At 36.9% G+C, this 14,674-nt stretch overlaps 3 protein-coding genes across 4 annotated transcripts; all 3 read left to right on the forward strand.

The window, feature by feature from the left end:
* Positions 1–417: 417 nt before the first annotated feature.
* On the forward strand, positions 418–1,264 carry LOC110935363 (anther-specific protein SF18-like). The gene has a single exon (XM_022177763.2). The coding sequence runs from the start codon at positions 418–420 to the stop codon at positions 1,216–1,218; it is 801 nt and encodes a 266-aa protein (XP_022033455.2). The 3' UTR covers positions 1,219–1,264.
* Positions 1,265–3,000: 1,736 nt separating this feature from the next.
* LOC110938230 lies at positions 3,001–6,940 on the forward strand. Of its 2 annotated transcripts, none has more exons than XM_022180685.2 (3): positions 3,001–3,145; positions 5,466–5,649; positions 6,598–6,940. In XM_022180685.2, exons 2-3 carry the CDS (start codon positions 5,476–5,478, stop codon positions 6,691–6,693), a joined length of 270 nt encoding a protein of 89 aa, XP_022036377.1. In that variant the 5' UTR covers positions 3,001–3,145; positions 5,466–5,475; the 3' UTR covers positions 6,694–6,940. The 2 variants fall into 2 exon arrangements, with proteins under 2 accessions (XP_022036377.1, XP_035844746.1); XM_035988853.1 differs by lacking the exon at positions 3,001–3,145 and adding an exon at positions 3,316–3,336.
* A 2,004-nt stretch (positions 6,941–8,944) lies between these two features.
* Positions 8,945–12,994, forward strand: LOC110938229 (50S ribosomal protein L9). The gene is made up of 6 exons (XM_022180684.2): positions 8,945–9,102; positions 9,452–9,629; positions 10,135–10,269; positions 11,272–11,379; positions 12,535–12,606; positions 12,697–12,994. Exons 2-6 carry the CDS (start codon positions 9,495–9,497, stop codon positions 12,859–12,861), a joined length of 615 nt encoding a protein of 204 aa, XP_022036376.1. The 5' UTR covers positions 8,945–9,102; positions 9,452–9,494; the 3' UTR covers positions 12,862–12,994.
* The last annotated feature ends 1,680 nt before the right edge of the window (positions 12,995–14,674 follow it).

A 14,674-nucleotide genomic window follows, 5' to 3' on the forward strand; every position in this document is an offset into this window, starting at 1 on the left:
TAAAAATTGTGATTTCAGTCCCTGTGGTTTCACTTTCGTAAACGTGACAGGACAGGTTTTGTTGATATATCTTTCTTGAAAAAGACCAAAGTTTTAAGTCTGTTTCTTTTTATAGAAAGGATGCATCAAGCCAATACAAAACATGTGTAACTCCTATATATATTTGTCATCTATATCTTCTATAAATACCCTTTTTTTCTCAACATGTTCTTTCGCCTAGCAAAAGTGGGTGGTTCCTAAAACCTCAACATGGCAAAAACTTGTTACATTTTACTCCTCATTGCTCTTACTGTCACAGGTCCCATAATCAAACTTTTTACAATATTGTGATTAATTTAATTAGCTACTGCTTTGTACTGTAATTAAACTAGCTATTATACTGATCGACTTTTAATAACGGCAACAGATTTCATGACAATGAAGGCAAAATTATGTGAAAAGCCGAGTAAGACCTGGTATGGAGAATGCAAAGACGAAGTGAAGTGTGACAAGCGGTGCATTGAATGGGAGGGTGCGGAACATGGATCTTGTCACGAACGTGAAGCCAAATACATGTGCTTTTGTTACACGCAATGTCGTCCTAAAGATAAGAACCCAACTCCTCCTACTGGTAAGCAACCGACTCCTCCCAAAGGTGGACAACCGGCTCCTCCAGCAGGCACAGGAAAACCATCTCCGCCCAATGATGGTCAACCTGTGCCTCCTGGTAGCGGTAAGCCAGGAGGTGGGCCACCATCTCCACCTCCACCTGCTCCGCCTTCTAATGGTGGTAAGCCGGCTCCTACTCCAGGAGGAGGGCAGCCAACTCCACCTGATGGCGGCCAACCTGCGCCTCCTGATAGCGGTAAACCAGGAGACGGGTCACCATCTCCACCTCCACCTCCATCTGATGGCGGAAAGCAACCTGCTCCGCCTTCTGATGAAGGTAAGCCAGCTCCTACTCCAGGAGGAGGGCAACCAGCTCCACCTGATGGCGGCCAACCTGCACCTCCTTCTCCAGATACTCCAGGAGGAGGTGGACCACCATCTCCACCCAACGGTAGCCAGCCAGCTCCTCCTCCTCCTCCTCCTCCTGATGGTAGTACCCCAGCTCCTTCTCCAGGAGGAGGGCAGCCATCTCCGCCTGTTGGCGGACAACCTGCTCCTCCAGGATGCAATAGGTTGCTTATAGATAAGTTGATAGCTGAAGCTCTCGCCAAACATAAGACCCAAGTCTAGAAAGTATCGTATCTTTAACATTTGGATGGACACATAAGCTGCCATAAATGGCAAATTATGAGCAAAAAGAGATGTTACATATTCAACAATTTTAATGGTGTAATGTGTTGTATGTGTACTCAATCGGTCATTATTCATTGATTCCAATGCATAATGTTTCGATAATATGATAATTAAAATATTTTTTTTATTTCTTTATTAGTGATTTATATCATATATATTAGTAATATATGATGTTGAAAGTGCTAACAACATAAGTGAACATAAATTAAAGAATAGCTTAGAGTTATATTGCAAAACTAAAATCAAGCTTCTTATTTTTATCACAAATCCATGAATATGAGATATGAATTCAACAATTAACAACATAGTTCTCCTAGTCGTTCTCTATATACTTGTTCAGTTGTTTTTAGACTCGGGCAATCATAGTCCATCATGGTGGTAACTCTGAATATTCCAATTGACTTTATATTTAGAGTTAAATGCCACTTTAGTTGCTGTGGTTTAGGTTAATTTGTAAGTTTAGTCCAAATGTTTCATTTTTTGTATGTGGATTCAAAAAAGGTTTCAACGTTGCCATTTTAGTCCACCGTGTTAACTTCATCCATTTTTTTTGTAATTCGGTCATTTTATATGTAATTCTGTTAGCTAGAAAGACAATTCGGCCACATAAAATGATCGAATTGCCTTTCTCGTTAACATAAAAAATGGAGAAAGTTAACCGAATGGACTAAAATGGCAACAATGAAACCTTTTTGAATCCACAGACGAAAAATGAAACCTTTGGACTAAACTAGCAAAATGGCCCAAACCACAGGGACTAAAATGACATTTACTTTAACGTCATCCATAATGGTTAATGCCCCCCTAAAAGGCATTTTCCATCACATCAGCATCATCATAATGCCTCTTAAAAAATGTGTAATTGTTAACGTTCCTCAATGCCCATTCAGTCATTAATTTCCAGTTGTTTTCTCCTCATTTGACATTATATTAGAGATGTCCCTCTAGGGGTGAGCAAAAGGAAAATCCGACCCGAGAACCGATCAAACATAAAATACAGAACCGATTCACTACCCTAAATATAGGGTCGGTTCCGGTCCATAGGTCCAATTCGGGTTTTACCATGAAAAGAACCGAGAACTGACCCGACCCTATTTTATATGAAAAATTGGAACCGATCTAAATACCTAGGTACTTGGGTTCGGGTCGGGTTGGGTATATTTTCGGTTCGGTTCTCGGTTATTTTCGGTCCGGACCTAAACTTGCTCACCCCTATGTCCCTCCCTCTTCATGTCCCATAAGGGTGGTGTTGGAGGCGTTATCAAGTCACCTAAAGCCCTATAATACCCATTACTCATGGTCTAACAATATATTCCAACACCATTGAACTCTAAACGATGCTCAGGTTTCGACCATCATCGGCCGGAAATAAGTCAGGTCCAATATATTGTGTTATTATGTACGTTTTCAGTTGATCTATGTTTTGACGTAATTTTTTTTTCTTCTTCCGGAAATGAGTCGAGTCAATTAGACTACGTTTTCACGCATATTTTTATGTATGTTTTCAGTTGATCTGCGTAATGATATAAAAAAAAAATTTGAACCGCCGCAGCAACGCACGGGACAATTTACTAGTTTAAAACCTTTATGTTTCGAAAACAATAACTATGACTCGATGAGCACCTTCACTTTTATTGGGCCAGTATCATAACATGTATGTTTTTAAATTAAAATGGGCCGTCAACATATAAGCCCAACAAACTTGTAAAAAATGGGCCGTCAACAAAGCTCCACCGACCTGTATAAACCATAAATAAAAGGGAAAGAGATTACTTGAAAGACAAGAAAAGAAAAGAAGATTATCACACAGAGTAAACTTGTTCATCCAGATTGTTCTTCGAGCGTCGTATCAACAATTCATACGGTAATTTTCAACTTTCAATTCTCTCAATTCAACATTACTGTAAAACACTTGTAGAATTTGAAGTAAATCTTATTGTGCATTGCGTATATTCTCAATTTCGATCATCTAGGGTTTGTTCGATAATTTGTGTTTCAATATTGCAATAAGTTCAACTGAAGAAATCTGCTGTTATGATTGATGTAAATAAGAAGGTTTTGTTATGATTTGTATGTTTAAATTTCTTCGGTTAGACGCTAATACAGGAAACTTGTAGAATTCGAAGTTAATCCGATTGTACACTGTATGTATTCTTAATTTCGATCGTCTAGGGTTTGTTTGATGATTTGTGTTTGATATTACATATAGAAAAAGAAACTGAAGAGATCAGCGTTCATAATTGATGTAAATAAGAAGGCTCTGTTAGGGTTTGTATGTTTCAATTCATTCTATTAGACGTGAATATATGAAACTTGTAGAATTCGAAGTTAATCCGATTGTACACTGTATGTATTCTTATTTTCGATCAACTAGGGTTTGTTTGATGATTTTCATGTTTGATATTACAATTAGAAAAAGAAACTGAAGAGATCAACGTTCATAATTGATGTAAATAAGAAGCCTCTGTTAGGGTTTGTATGTTTCAATTCCTTCGATTCGATGTGGATATGTGAAACTTGTAGAATTCGAAGTTACTTCGATTGTACACTGTATGTATTCTTAATTTCGATCGTCTAGTGTTTGTTTGATGATTTGTGTTTGATGTTACCATTAGAAAAAGAAACTGAAGAGATCAACGTTCATAATTGATGTATATAAGAAGGTTCTGTTAGGGTTTGTATGCTAACTTGCTTCAATTAGACGCTAATTTATAAAAGTTGTTGAATATATTCTCAATTTCGAGCACCTAGGGTTTGTTAGATGATTTGTGTTTGATATTACAATTAGCAAAAGAACTGTAGAAATCAGCGTACCTATGTTTGATATTCATGATATTTTGCTTTTGATATAAAGTCTATAGAGTTTGAAAGCATCAAGGACTGGTGAATCATGAATTGTTACTTGACTTTGAGCATTGAGAATGATGATAGCTTGGAATTTGAAGTGTTTTGCTCGGTTAATGTTATTGAATTCATTATGTTTATGATCTCAGACTTCTCAGTGCGATATTACCGGATTGTTTGGATTTGCTTTTCAAAATGATCGGTGATTTGAAGAATAAGAATTAGATTCTTGGTTAATCAATTGAATATAGCTAGGGATAATTATGTAATTGCAATTTTATGATCATAGTCAGTTTTTTTGCCAAAGGAGAATTTACAATATATTCACTTAGGATGCACATCCAAAAACTCCTTGATCTTTGTTGTCTTGGGCCTAACGATTTGATGCACTATGCTTTATCGATGCCAGGCACTTGTGGTTTGGCTAATGTTACCGATATTGAGTGATTACACAAAGAGGCTTGTAGATTATCTCATTTTTGACCAAATAGTTCTTACATGTTTTAGGAGTATGCTTATTATGTTTAACACAGATGATGGCAAATAACTAATATGATTAGAAATACTATGTGGCACTGTTGTAAGAATCGCTAGGCGCTAGTTGGTCGGTGTGGTACCGACTAGCGATTATTCGGGATTAATAGGGATTAATCGGATTTAGTCGGATCGGGATTTTTATATGTAATTTTTAGTTTTATATATAGCTTTTTAAAGTAGACATGTTTTAACTTCTCATTGACCCATTTTTTTAAGTAATTGATTGGATTTTATAAGGTTTGCTTGAAATTTGGCTGGGATCTGGCCAAAATTTTGGCCAGAATAGGACTGCCATTGACCGTCTATTGATTAATCGGTCATTAACCGGCGAACCTCCGTTTAGTGATTAATCAGAGACTAATCGAAGACTAGTCGGGATTTTTACAACACTAGTATGTGCTTGCTTGGTCGGATATAATCCGGATAGGATAAATCTATTTCTTTATATTTTCTATATTTGATTTGATATTTCCCTGAATATCTAGGGTGTTAAACATGATTACAAAAATAATATCCTCTTTTGAATAAAGCATTTAGGTGGTTGAATCATGTATATGTTACCGACTTGAAGTACACCTTAGGCTACTTTTGGCACGTTCGACCATTTGATCTGTTTCCCCTTTAGCTAGTTTTGGTTGTGTTACCGATTTGACCCATTAATCAAGATGTTAAATACACAAGTCTAGAAGCTATTATTATGAACATGGCAATAATGCCATTCGTCAGTCTCTAAATGTTTTATTTATATTATGATTATGATTGTATGATTGAAAACCTTATTTTTCCAATGTTTACTCATGCAGTAACACCAAGATGGCAACAGAAAAATCCCAGCTTCCTTCTGCTGCACCTCCAGCCATGGATTCATGTAGAAAGAAGAAATCTGATGATGCAACTTTCTTGCAAGATGTTAAAGATCACATTGATGAGTTCATTCATGCTTCCATGGATGAACACAAAACCTGCTTTAAGAAATCCATTTCTAAGGTTTGTTTTTATACTCCACCATAATATTGCCTTTTTATTACATAATATAGCAAGATATTGTTCAGTAGTTCGATAGTTCCTGATTATCAGTTTAGCAATTAGCTTGTAATTTTTTTTTTTTTACTGATTTAAACTATCATTTAAATAACAAATACATATTATAATTGCCAAAAAGAAAGAAATTTAGTAGAAAAAGACAAACATGAAGCTTTTGATCGGTTAAAATGTATGCCATTTTTCTGAAAAAAATGAATGCTGGTTGCTGTTTCTTGGTAATTTCTGGTAGTCGGTTTATAGAATTAGTACTCGAGGCCAGTGTTGTAAGAATCGCTACGCGCTAGTCGGGCGGTGGGGTACTGACTAGCGATTAATCGGGATTAATCGGAATTAATCGGATCGAGATTTTTATATGTAATTTGTAGTTATATATACACACACATTTTTATATGCCGTTTTCTAAAGTAAACATGTTTTAACCCCTCATTGACCCATTTTTTAAGTAATTGGAAGGAATTTATAAGGTTTGGTCGAAATTTAGCCGGCGTATGGCCAAATTTTGGCTAGAATAGGACCGCCATTGACCGCCAAGCGATTAATCGGACATTAATCGGTGAACCTCTGATTAGTGATTAATCGGTGACTAATCGGAGACTAATTGGGATTTTTACAACCATGCTCAAGGCAACATATATTTCGTTTTTTATGCAAAAGTTCCTCATTTTCCGGAGGGTGTTTGGATTCCTTTACACAAACTACTTTTCTGTTTATTTTTTTTGAATAGTAAGCAGTTTGAAATTAGTTCAAGTTGTATGTTAATAAGCAATCATAATAAGCGGTTTAGTCAAATAATCCGGAACACCCTTAAAACAGCTTATTGATGTATCAAACTCAAAACAGTTTTAATCAGCAAACTTAAAACACTCCCTTGTAATATTGTGCACAATGCAGATGTTTGGAATGTCCAAGATTGTTGCAGAGAGAACTGCTGCAGAGAGTAAGGAAGTTGAGAGCGCATTGCCTCTTCAAACCATTGTCACTGAATAGAGTATATCTTTTAACGCACGGGTAGATACCATAGTTTTGGATATTTTACGCTTCATGTCATCAAACCGTGCCTAGATCTGGCTACTAGAATAATGTTTGGTTGGTGAAATAACTCGTTTATAACTGAATTTCCAGTGGAGTTGGTATATTTTGAATACTCGTGTTCATATCCTGTTAGGTGATTAGTATATGTTATTTTAGTGGCAGCTGTACATTATGTTTCAAAGATTATGTTTGGTATGTGGAATGCAATGGGTGTGTATAGAGTGAAATGGATTAGTGTCAACACATTTAAAATCGTGTTGTCTTTGTGTCGGGTTTTGGGTCGACATGTTTAATTTATTTGCGAATATAGCTACTGATTTAGTAACAATCTAAATAGCCAATTTCTTTGGCTCATTTATTAAACATGTGTGTTTATGTCGACATGTTTAATGAAACAAATTATACAAGCTGACTTGAAACTTCATTCAGCCAGGACGCAGCTAATGATGTGCGTCCCTTTTCTGGGAGGAAGGCCGAACCTTCCTGTCCTTTGCCCGACTGTTTTGGGCGTTCGGACTTTCTATGAGCATACTTTCGTCCTGCCTAGACAAAGGTCCGGACTCGATTATGACACAATGAAAATGAGCTTCTATATGATGGGTCAAGTCTGGTATACAGTTATAGAGGGATAAATTGGTCAAACCTTGGGAGAAATGGATTGATTTTGATGTAATGGATCTGTTGTAACTGTCGTCCGTTCTTCTATTTTTGGTTTTCAATCGTGTTGTTTGTTTCTTGTATTTTTCAGCCTCTTACTGGACCTTTTATATTTATATATAAAATGTGTTGCCGTTAAAAAAAATGTCAAACCCAAATGAGCTTGACTAATATGTATAATAGTCTACTAGACTAAATTCAGAAGAAAAGATATAAGAATACATATATAATTAGAAAGATATTCTAAGAATACACATATACTTATAGAGTAATCCTTTTTTCACTCAAAATTTTGACTATATAGTTTGTGTATTAGTCTATTAAATCCGTTACATAACACTACCGTTGTGGCTACCGGATTCATCCTCTAATATTGCGACACATGGCGCCAAATAGCCAACTAGACGTCTACTCATTACTTTGGCCACTCACGTCTCCCCTCACTTGAGCCTGTTATGGTTAACCCCTGCTCGCCTGATGAAACAGTGGTTAACCAAGGGAGGTTAATTCACTGGTCTCGTCAAGTAGGGTTAATCCCTTCTTTCCGAGGATCGCTGGCTGGATCGTCCGCTGGTTGATCTCCTGCATAAGGAAACAAACCGTGACTCGTAACAAGGAGGATGGGGTGGGGGGTGCTCCTTGTTACCTCTCTCTGGCGTGAGAATCAGTAATTTGCTTGTGAAGCAAGTAGTAGCAGTGAGAGAGTTGTGAAGAGATACCTCAAACCTGGTTTTGGATTAGTATTTATAGCCGAGGAGTGAAGGAGGGTAGTTGAGTAGCTAGACCGATACACACCGCCTTTCGTAGGTGTGTCAGGCTTGTCGGTTACGGTGGTGATGCCACGTCCTACCGTGGTGTCAGTCTGTTGCTTTCGTGTGGGCTGACAGGCAACTATCGTTGGTGCCACTTGCTCTGTGGTGTCAGTCCCACTTGCTTTATGGACAGGATGTGGTGCGGGGCCGCATCGCTGTTCGCGGTAGCCGCGTTCTTGTTTTGACCAAGACATATGCGGGATGCGGTGTCGTGCCGCATCGCTGCCTGTGGTGACTGTTACTGTTGTCCAGATCCTTTGTCGTGAGGAAAATGTTTATAGGATGCGGTGCCAGGCCGCATCGCTATAACACCCGTTTTCATACATCAGTTAAGTCTTCCTCTTATCCCTTGACCGATTGGATTCAACCGTTGTGTCTGCGCATGCTCGCACGGACACAGATAAGTTCTTGCTGGTGGGGGTTTTTGATAAGGGTAATGGTCACTCGCAGCCATGCTGGTGCGAGATCTGGGACCCCTTCATCGCCCAAGCTACCACACCCCTAAAACACCCGCTTGCCCAAACTACCACGCTCACCTGACCCCTCACACGTAATCACTCACGACGCCCCAACAGGTGCTCGCGAGCCACCTGGCTGCTGACGTGGCTCACCCCGGCACTAACGGGTGCCACAACGCTTAGTCTAATCAACAAAACTATTCCAACATATTTTTAAAGTTACAATAAGATGGGTCCTCCATTCCTCATTCCTCAATATATATGATAACGAAAACCTACGTGTTTTTTTTTTAGATAACTTCCATTAAACACACACAGTAGGGAAAACAACTCCATAGCTTCACCTTCACAACGGCGGCTGCCGATCAAACTCCCGTCGCCGGCGACCACTACACCTTCCGGCAAACACGTCAACATCATACCTTCACTTCACTCAAGTACTCTCTAAATCTCTCATTCATAATATCATTTTATTAATCTCATATTATACAGTTTTAGGGTTTATGCTAAACCCTAACCGTCATCCGTTTCGTAATTTCATCATATATTCACACACATCTGTTGCTTATACGTGCGAATGATTCAATAATTGTACGAATACAAACATATTTTGATTCGATTGAGTACATAATCGAACAATGCTTTACCTTCATTCATTCGATTTTAGTTTCCGTTAGATAAACCCTAACCGTCGTCTGCTTCGTAATTTTGTCAAATTCATACACATTTTTCGCTTATTCTGCAATTGATTTATGACATTGTGTGCAATTGTTTCATATATTGTAGGAATATAAACATTTTGTGATTGGATTGAATACATAATCGAAGAATGGTGTACCTTCAGTACGGTAAGAATATTCTTCGCCGGAGTAGGTTTTTGAACTCCGAATGTGTGCTGCATCATCCGGTGTTTTATGGCGGTCAAGGTGTTAGATACAGGAAATTGGAAGTTATACTTACAACTGTAAGTAGACGAGTTTAAAAAACTGTGTGTTTCTGTATAGCATGGTTTTAAAAAATGCTTGTGGCGTGCGCCTCAAGGCGAGGTGCCTCGAGGCGAAACAGCCAAAAAACGAGTCTGAGGCGCGCCTCAAGGGGTTTTTATTGTATATGCGCCTCAGAGGGGCTGAGGCACTAAGAAAGGCTGCGCCTCAGGGGATTTGATAGTTGTTTTTGATGATTTTGACTTTTTGTGTCAATTTCAAGCATTTCATGTCTTTTTTATGTGTGATTTTGATGAATCTGATAATGAAATTAGTTAGTATTATTATTTTTATAATATATATAATTTTATATTTATTTATTAATTCCGCCTCGGCTTTTCGCCTCGAGGCTTAGGCCTCGTGAGGCGAAGAGAAAACGCCTCGAAACTCGTTTCCGTTCTTTTAAACCTTGCTGTATAGTTTGTGTGATTTTTTAGGGTTTATTTGATGTGGAAGTAAGTATGTGTGTTGTGATGTGGAATTTAGAATGTAGATAAGCTTGGGAAAGCCGGTGAGACTGTGAAAGTTGCTCCGGGACATTTTCGTAACCATTTGATGCCTAAGTTGCTTGCGGTTCCGAACATTGATAAGTTTGCGTATCTAATCAGTGAGCAGAGGAAGGTTGGTTTACTGGTCTTTGTATTATTAACTGATGAGTTGACTAGTCATGTGTTTCATGGTTTTAAAAAACGCTTGAGGGGTGCGCCTCGAGGCGAAATGGCCAAAAAACGAGTCTGATAGTTGTTTTTATTGTATATGCGCCTCAGAGGGGCTGAGGCGCTAAGAAAGGCGCGCCTCAGGGGATTTTGATAGTTGTTTTTGATGTTTTTGACCTTTTGTGTCAATTTCAAGCATTTCATGTCTTTTTTATGTGTGTTTTTGATGATTTTGATGAATCTGAAGATGAAATTAATTAGTATTATTACTTTTATAATATATATAATTTTTGTATTTATTTATTAATACCACCTTGGCCTTACGCCTCGTTTCGCCTTGAGGCTTACGTCTTGTGAGGCGAAGGGAAAACACCTCGAAACTCGTTCTCGAAACTCGTTTCCGTTCTTTTAAACCTTGATGTGTTTTTAAGAAGATTTGACATAATTTTGAGTCTGTATCTTGGTTTAAAAATGTGTGAGACTGTGAGGCATCCTGAGGTACGCGCATCACGTATGTAAGGCGCACATCTATGTGCAACCAAATAAGCTTTATTTATGACCAGAAGTTGTACATTTATCATCTGTTTTACACTTTTACATATAAATCTATTTATTAAGAAACTTTAAACCTTTCATGATTTCTTCATCCCCTTAGGACTTAGGTTGTTTTTACATAAAAAACATATTTATCAAGTAAACCTTTCCTGATTTCTTCGTCCCTTAAGGTTGTTTTTACATATAAACCTATTTATCAAAGAAACCTTCATAATTTTTTCATCCCTTTAAGGTTGTTTTTACGTACAAACCTCCTACAAGTCCTAGCTGTTGACCTATATAGATCCAGAATTACACGAGTCGCACCTTTTTGGCCTGATGCGTTTTCCTGAGTGCCTCTCTCCTCAGACGCACTTTTTTAAACCAAGCTTTATATATCTTCCTAATCTTTTGAACATGTGAATTACACCAGATATATCAGCCGAAAGAAGTTGAAGAAGTCAAGGAAGTTCCAAAGACTGAGGAAGACACAATGAAAGAATACCAAAAAGCAGCAAGAAGATTGGAAAATGCTAAGCTGGTTTGTATTTCTGTACTCTTTTTTGCTAATTTTGAAAATTCTCTTGTACTTTTTTGGATAATACCCGTATGGGTTTCTAAAGATTTTGGGTAAACAACATAGGATACATTTACTTCTCTTCAAAATCAAGTTTTTGATTGCGTTTCATTATATAAATCAACGTTCTTTACTAGTTGGTGTTTATGCCCTTGGCTTTTCATCTTTCGTAGATGTATCATTATAATCTATGAGGTTTCTTAACACGTATGGGGATGTTTGGGATTTGCTTATATAAAGATACTAGAATTACCACCCGCCGCAATGCGGCGGGGGATTCATTAGTTATATATCATGTTAGATGAAAGGCAGATGTTTCTCACATGACCACGAGCCTATGTGTAAAACCGAGAAAAAAATAATTAATCGCACATTGCGACAGACCTATCAAACGGGAAAAATAGACGCGCTGCGACGGACATGTCAAACAGGAAAAATATAGATGAAAAAACGTTGAACCCCACACGCACGTTGCGGCGTGTTAACTCGTAAATTTAGAACGACACGTTAAACGGAGAACTTATGAAAGATGAAAAGTATATAAGAGACTAAAGTTGAAAGTAAAAAAAAGTGTTGAGATTAAATTGCGAAAGATGAAAAGCTTTGGGTTGATAGTAAAAAAAATCAAAGGGGTTAAATTGTAAAAGATGAAAACTTTTGAATTAGAAGTGAAAAATCAAATTAAGCAAAGGGATTAAAATACCAAAGATTGAAACTTTAGACTTAAATTGCCAAAGATTGGAACTTTAGAATTAAAAAAAAATCAATTTCAGATTATGAAAACAAAAGAGATAAATAGATTTAGTTAAATTGATGTTTAATATTATTATTATTTAATAAAAGAGATAAATAAAAAATAAGAGTGAGAAATTACCAGAGAATGACACGTGTCTAAAAAGTATTTTTGTTTATTAGTAAAGAAAGATTATCCACTCAGTGTGTTTTATTAAAGCAGATAAGCACTTTGAGTGTTTGAATGAGTTAAAATGCTAATGCTTATCTACTTATTTAGTGTAAAATAAGCTGTTTTCAAGAAATTGATTATTTGTTTCTGTTTATAAGCATACGTGTTCTTTGCTTTATCAAATTGTTGTCTGATGTGTTTAAGGTCTCGTGTAGGTTCTTAGAAGATTTATAAAGATAGATACTGAATTGCGTTCACCTGTGGACAAAGATGAAATTATATCTGAGGTATTAATGATTTAATTCTCTACTGTGCTTTTCATTTACCTTGATGTGCTTCTTGGTCTCTAATGCTGAATCGTATTGCTGATGTGGCAGGTGGCAAGACAGCTCGGTGTGTTTATTGAGCCTGAAAACCTGCAGTTAACAACCCCCTTGTCAACTTTAGGGGAATTTGAGGTGCCACTTCGACTGCCCAAATCGCTTCCTTTACCAGAGGGCAAGGTCCAGTGGACTCTCGATGTCAAAATCCGCAAAAAATAATCAAATTTCTGGTATTTTACAATGTTTTCCAGAAAACTAAGGCTTTAGTTGAATAAATCAGATCAAGAAAATAATCACTTTATTCTCTCTATCTTTCATCTATTTTGTTTTATTTTTTGATCGATTCTTCTATGATTTTCGTTATGGTACGTTATGGTTGGATGGTTTTGTTGGATAATTGGGTGATTATGACATATTAGAAATGGGGGTCTTTGTTATTATTAATATTTCATGGTATCATTGATCTTAAGTGTTTAAAAGATATAATTTTTACATTTCCAAGTCACATACTTGATGTTTTGGCAAATTGTTTGTTTTCAATGTTTATTATTTGTATCAAGATAAAGATGCAAACAACGCTTTCCTTCCCAACGTACCTCGACAATAGGAGTACGTCTACGTCTGAGTTGCTTGACTTCACGGTCCGTTATTTCGACAGATTTCTCGATAAAGTGCATAGACTCATCGATGCGTATGTCGTCGAGTGGAATTTGAAGTCCTTCGTCGGCTAGGCACTTCTTGAGATTTGAAACATGGAAAGTTGGATGAACATTTTTGAGCTCTTGAGGCAAGTCGAGTCGATAAGCCACCCTTCCAATCTTTTCGAGAATCTTGAAAGGACCTACATAACGAGGAGTGAGTTTTCCTTTCTTACCAAAATGCACTACTCATTTCCAAGGAGATACCTTGAAGAGTACGAGATCACCGATGTTGAATTATAAGGGCTTGCGTCGTTTGTCGGCATAACTCTTTTGTCAACTTCTTGCTTTAAGTAAGTTGTCACGGATTTGTAAGATTTAAGAATACATATTAACATTGTTATATATATCAAACGAATAACATAGGTTTGCGCCAGGGCCTTTTATGCCTTTTCACATTCACCACCAAGCTTTTCCATTTTTCCTCTTGCCACTCTTGCCTCTAGAATTTTCCCCTTAAATTGAAAAGACCTAGAATTGGCATCACTATGGTGTGGATTGATGGGTGTAACTGGTGAAGATCTGTGCCCAGAGGAGATGGGTGGCATGCTGGGTTGTATTTTGGTATTCTAATGTAGATGATGAAGACGATGCGTTATTATATATTTAAGTTAATTTCTAATTTTAAAGAGAAGGCAGAGCTTATATAAACAAAGTTTGTGCTAGGGTTTACAATGAAAGGGATGAGGGGAAAGTATTTGTATAAACAAAGTTTGTGCAGACATTATCAATTTATAAAAACAAACAGTCGTATATTTTCAGCTTGCAGAGCTTCAGACCACATCTTCAGTTGCAGACATGAAAACAGATGAAATCAGCTTGCAGACAGTTTATGTCTGCAAAAACAAACAACACCTTAGAGGTTGATGGTTAATTGAAGAACTTTAGTTGTTGCTTAGCTTTAATCACAATTGTGCTCTAAATTTAGTTGCTGTGATTTTGTCTTTTTTTGTTTAGTTGGTTAGCTTTTTGTGAAAGCATTAGAACATAACTGTAGGATATGCCATGAATCATGATCATTAGTTTTGTTTTTTTTTTCTTTTCTTCTTGGATTAAAGATGTTTGATTGAACTAAAAGAACTTATTTTACACATAAGGTGTTCTTTAAAATGACATAAAAGAGGTAATTTTAAACAGTTGGGTGAAAGAAATAGGTTCTGGATTATGCACCTTAAAGGGTATTGTGTTAAGGTCTATGTTTCATGGAGTCAAAGTCACTTTGCGTTTTTTAAGTGAGCCTTTGTATTAATGTGGTTAAGGTAATCATCAATTTGTTAGTAAGTTAATATTTAGAACTTTTTTTCTTAGGTAATAATACTGCTTTAATTATCTAT

This window comes from Helianthus annuus, chromosome 4 (assembly GCF_002127325.2).
Source record: "Helianthus annuus cultivar XRQ/B chromosome 4, HanXRQr2.0-SUNRISE, whole genome shotgun sequence".
Lineage (NCBI taxonomy): Eukaryota > Viridiplantae > Streptophyta > Magnoliopsida > Asterales > Asteraceae > Helianthus > Helianthus annuus.

What these genes read in the sequence shown, in the direction of transcription:
- LOC110938229 (XM_022180684.2), top strand. Translation starts at nt 9,495, where the DNA reads ATGGTGTACCTTCAGTACGGTAAGAATATTCTTCGCCGGAGTAGGTTT. An exon ending in TAATCAGTGAGCAGAGGAAG is followed by an intron (nt 10,270 to 11,271) that starts GTTGGTTTACTG and finishes GAATTACACCAG; the next exon opens with ATATATCAGCCGAAAGAAGT. An exon ending in GATTGGAAAATGCTAAGCTG is followed by an intron (nt 11,380 to 12,534) that starts GTTTGTATTTCT and finishes GGTCTCGTGTAG; the next exon opens with GTTCTTAGAAGATTTATAAA.
- LOC110935363 (XM_022177763.2), top strand. Translation starts at nt 418, where the DNA reads ATGAAGGCAAAATTATGTGAAAAGCCGAGTAAGACCTGGTATGGAGAA.
- LOC110938230 (XM_022180685.2), top strand. Translation starts at nt 5,476, where the DNA reads ATGGCAACAGAAAAATCCCAGCTTCCTTCTGCTGCACCTCCAGCCATG. An exon ending in TTAAGAAATCCATTTCTAAG is followed by an intron (nt 5,650 to 6,597) that starts GTTTGTTTTTAT and finishes TGCACAATGCAG; the next exon opens with ATGTTTGGAATGTCCAAGAT.